This window comes from Mizuhopecten yessoensis, unplaced genomic scaffold, assembly GCF_002113885.1.
Source record: "Mizuhopecten yessoensis strain PY_sf001 unplaced genomic scaffold, ASM211388v2 scaffold716359, whole genome shotgun sequence".
Lineage (NCBI taxonomy): Eukaryota > Metazoa > Mollusca > Bivalvia > Pectinida > Pectinidae > Mizuhopecten > Mizuhopecten yessoensis.
In genome coordinates, this window is record NW_018480077.1 from 144259 (window position 1) to 149132 (window position 4874).

At 35.3% G+C, this 4874-nt stretch overlaps 1 protein-coding gene across 1 annotated transcript in view; it reads left to right on the forward strand.

The window, feature by feature from the left end:
* The first annotated feature begins 163 nt into the window (after positions 1 to 163).
* LOC110443735 (NADH dehydrogenase [ubiquinone] flavoprotein 2, mitochondrial-like) overlaps positions 164 to 4874 on the forward strand; it is a 9798-nt gene continuing 5087 nt past the window's right edge. Inside the window, exons 1-5 of the mRNA XM_021488116.1 lie at positions 164 to 242; positions 1525 to 1587; positions 2232 to 2294; positions 3154 to 3241; positions 3732 to 3831. Of these exons, the coding sequence (XP_021343791.1) occupies positions 207 to 242; positions 1525 to 1587; positions 2232 to 2294; positions 3154 to 3241; positions 3732 to 3831 (350 nt within the window). The 5' untranslated portion in view covers positions 164 to 206. The remainder of the gene's footprint in view (positions 243 to 1524; positions 1588 to 2231; positions 2295 to 3153; positions 3242 to 3731; positions 3832 to 4874) is intronic.

Sequence of the window (4874 nt, forward strand, 5' to 3'; positions counted from 1 at the left end):
TAGTTTCGTAGTACCGCACTGAATAATTCAAAAATAAAATATAATGTAAGATAAATTATTGATCCGAAATTTCTTCTTTTTAATTATCTTCATTCACAAAAAATGGTGTTGAAACAAAAATATCTTCTTTTTCGTAATATGGGTTGAAAAGAGTAATTTTGACCGAGACTGCTATGAGCCAGAACTACTTCCGGCAATAAGAAAAGATGCTGCGGTCACTCCGAAAACTCCACACACTTGCTGTATGTATCAGATTGGTGATATATGTTAATCAATCTCTTTAATCTCATAACAAAATCATCATATTGCTGTTCTTTTCGATCATTCATGATGCAATGACACATTGGAATCGAGCGTCTGTTTTGGAAATACATGGAGGTCATTTAGCCTATGTTTTGTAACAACCTGTCATCTTGACTGTCAGTATATATACAGTACCTACTAATCTTATTTTCGCATGCATTACTAAACATAAGTAGCTCCTTTCTAAATAACTTTCTTCTTCCTAATGTCTCTCTTGACAATGCCTCACTTTTGGCCATTTGTTGAGCGTTCGCCCCTGTGAGGAAGGCTTTGGGTTCTGTCCCCTGGCCGAGACATACCAAAGTCTTTAAAAATGGTAGTTTATACTCCTGCTTAACGCTCAGCAAATTAGGAGTGGGACGACTGGTTCGCCCGTTGTCAGTATAATGTGACCGGGTGGGGCGTCCTGCTGGGTGTCTTCGGCAGTATGTTTCAGTGAGGTAGCACTATAAAGTCGGCATCAGTTCCGCGCTATCACAAGGAGACAAACACGAACATATCGCAGCCTCCCAAAATACACACACATGCACTACACGCATGCATCTTGCACACAGGGGAGGCCGTCCTTAAATGACCTTAGCTGTTAACAGGACGTTAAACAGCAGAAAAAAATTAAACGACTTGAATCCAATGCTATTCCCATCCTAATAATATTATTACATCCAAAATAATTTTACCAATTTAAAAAAATGACTTAACAAAACTTTACATAATATGTTCACTTTATAGGCATGTTTTTTAACTTAACATTGGATTATGCCATCATCAAATCATTTGATATCACTTATATTAATTTTCAGTTTCTATTTCTTTAAAGAAAAAATCTAAACACTGTTGCAGAACATGCCTTTGTAATCATAGTCCAGCTCCAAACGTTTGGAGGGTAAGATATTGGGATGTCTCCTCGTTCATGGAGTGGTCATGATCCAATTATGTAACCCTGCAAACGTTTGCAGTCGGACTATATTGTTACAATGGTAACATTGTTACAATCTCAATTCAGGACTTTCAATAGATCCTTAGAAAATGTTATTGACTCCCCAAAATTATTTTTGACTCTTGGTTTTCAAAATACATTTCTATTTGACTCGTTTTCACCCTTCCGCTTGAAAAAAAAGGGCTTTTGACTTTTTGAATATCTTAATTTTCATGGTCAACCGAAAGCTAAGCTATAGGTGAATATTAGCACTTATACCACATTTAAACTTTTCTTCATTACAGGTGGGCCAAATAAGGACGCTGCACAGATCAGTACCTGCATGTAGTTCTGGTCCCCTTCCTGTGGTAAGATATTCAGTATCTTTTAATGCAGGCAGATTGGTCCAATGGATAATTACCTTCATCTTCCAATGCAGTTAGACAAAGGATATTCCCAAATTGTCATGAGAAAGTAATATTGTGCACAATAAAGTTCTCATTGTAATTATATAACTGATAGTAATAGTATCACAGATAAAGTTTAAACCCTTTGTCTCGATGCACATAAAAGGCACCTTGGTAGACTTTCAGTAGAATGTGCCACTGATGTTGAACAAATTCAAATAGCATGAGTTGTAATCCTGGTCACAAGTAATAATGACAATTTTGTGCAAAGAGAAAATGTATTCTACACGCTGTAAAACACTTCAGTTTTTTCAAGATATAGAGGGTTGGAGGCAGTTAAATACTGAAATACCCTGGAAAATCAATGATATGAAGACTGATAGCATAACTGAAGATGACATGATATCCACTTGTAGAAAATATGTCTGTTTCAGATATGCATACCAGGATCATATAATGTAATATATTTGTAAATGCTGAGTTGCATATTATTGAAGTTTTGCAAACACTAACCTTAGTTGATCATATGAACCTTGAGACTGAGCTGAAATATTAATGAAATAATGGTATTTTTGTTCTCATTAAGTTTAATGTTTTGTTTTCAGCATCGAGACTCGCCAGAAAATAACCCTGATACACCATTTGAATTCACTGCAGAGAATAAAAAGGTAACACACATTGCATGTAATGTTTTCTTTTAGGGGAAGGCAAACTATCAGGCTGTAGATTATCTATCGCTTTTATTTCACAGTATAATTGCAGTATGTTGTATTATATTAACCCTTTCACCACAGTACTGTAGATCATAATGGACTCATCCCAATAATTGCATGGAAGAGTCCACTAAAGTTACCTAGGGGTGAAAGGGTAAAGTGCTTGATCTCCTTGGTTGCACTGGGAATTATGTAAATCTAGGGTTAGTGTTTCTTTATGGGATTTGAATTGTGTAAATCTCCCGGGCTAGCATTGGTGCTGTGCTTTGATATCCTTGATGATGGTAATCACTATTGCTGGGTATTTGTGTTAATAATCAAACACTTTTTACAAATGTTACCTAGAAATCTTAAAATGTAGATTTTAACGTTGCTAGTCTAAATAACACATGCCAGGCCGATAAATTTCTAAACTAGAAAAACAGAACTGATTCATATATATACATATATATGTAAGTAACCAAATGGTCATCAGATGTTAATTTGTTTTATACTTACATGTGGTATGTAAATTTGTCTGTTTGCCTCTCCATAATGTTATATAACATTGGAAGTTCATGTATGTAGCTATAATTTATATGTTGAGTAACATAATTGAGCCCAGAATTCCTGTATTCAAACAAAAATTGTTTGTAAAACTCTAGATTATTTAGGCATCTGAATAAACAGTAAGATATATAACTTATATTTAAATGAATTTAGGTAGTGTCTTCCTTTATCAGATCCGAAAATGTTTATTAAACACACTTTGAATTGCCAGGACCATATTCCAATATAGTTAATCACTAATAAATACAAATTCTGATTGTTACAGAGAGCAGAGTTGATCATAAATAACTACCCTGAGGGTCACCAAGCAGCTGCAGTTATTCCAATCCTGGACATAGCCCAACGGCAACATGGTATGCATGCAGTATATACGCTGTCTAAGCATTTCGGAATCTCAAAAGAATGATTTTCCGAAAACAAAACATGCTTCATGATAAGGTCTGTTAATGTTGTAAAAACTTTTTTTTCACAAAATAAATCACTGAAGAGGCTTTAAATGAGGTACAAATCATTTCAATATCATTAGAATAACTTTATAATAAGGATGGTTCATCGGGAACTGATCTATGAGCAATCATGCATGGCAACGATCTGAAACATCACAAGATGTTTTCTCAATTAAGTATCTTGAAAATTGAAATGATGTAAAAAAAAAAAAATGTCCATTCTTAAGTACTGTTTCCAATCATAAAAAAATTAGCATGCAAATTATTCAATATTAAAATCTGCTACTTCAAATGTTAAAAAGTCAATCTTGGAATATTTTGTAATACCTGTAGTCAGACAATTTAGATTGGATGTAGCTAAAGGGAGGCAACTCAAGTATTCTTCTCCCTTTTTCAGGCTGGCTACCAATTTCTGCAATGCATAGAGTTGGGGAGATGTTACAGATGCCAAGGATGAGAGTTTATGAAGTAGCGACATTTTACACAATGTTTAACAGGTGAGCAAACTAAAACAAACTTGAAATAGCTTCAGTAATGTAAAACTGTAAATGATATGACAGCCTTGCTACATGAATCATCAGAATCATTAAAACTTTTATTGAATGTGAATGTCTTAAAATTGTCGAAAAAGGGAGGTAATATTTTTTAAGTGCCTTGCCTCTGGCTTGAAGACTGACTCAACTGTTCTGACTCATTAATTACTTGGATTTTTAAAAAAAATATGAAATTTTACGACTGGAACACAGATTGATCTCTCTTAGAATTGGGACCTCTAGCCTGAGGCAAATATTCCTCCACCACAGGTGGTAACCGCCACATTGATGGTTGTAAGGTACTAAAGGATGCACTCTTCTGAGGTTTCAATCACGTTCAAGTCTCGTTTTGATCTGGTGTCACGGGGTTTTGTAATATTTAACAAATTATGATGAAGTTTATTAGCAAACACGCATCTGAAAAATATGTCAAAAAACTAGATATCTGTTGTTTGTTGAACCTTTTTAGCTCACCTGGCACGAAGTGCCAAGTGAGCTTATGCCGGGGCGCGGCGTCCGTCGTCCGTCCGTCCGTCGTCCGGCATCAATATTTTACTTTAACCGACTTCTTAATAACCGAAAGGCCTAGGGTGTCGATATTTGGCCAGAAGCAAACTTGGATGAAGGGCTACAAAGTTTGTTAAAATTAATTACCTTCACCTATTTTCAAGGTCACAGGGGTCAAATATGTCAAAAACTTTAAACATCTTCTTCTCAATAACCAAAATGCCCAGGGAGATGATATTAGGCCAGTAGCATGCTTGGGTGAAGGGCTAACAAGTTTGTTCAAATGAATGACCTTCAATTATATTCAAGGTCACAGAGGTCAATTGTATTAAAAAACTTTTGAACAACTTCTTCTCAAAAACCAAAATGCCCTGGGTGATGATATTTGGCCAGTAGCATGCTGGGATGAAGGGCTACAAAGTTTGTTCAAATGAATGACCTTCACCCATATTCAAGGTCACAGGGGTCAAATATGTTTAAAACTTTAAACAACTTCTTCT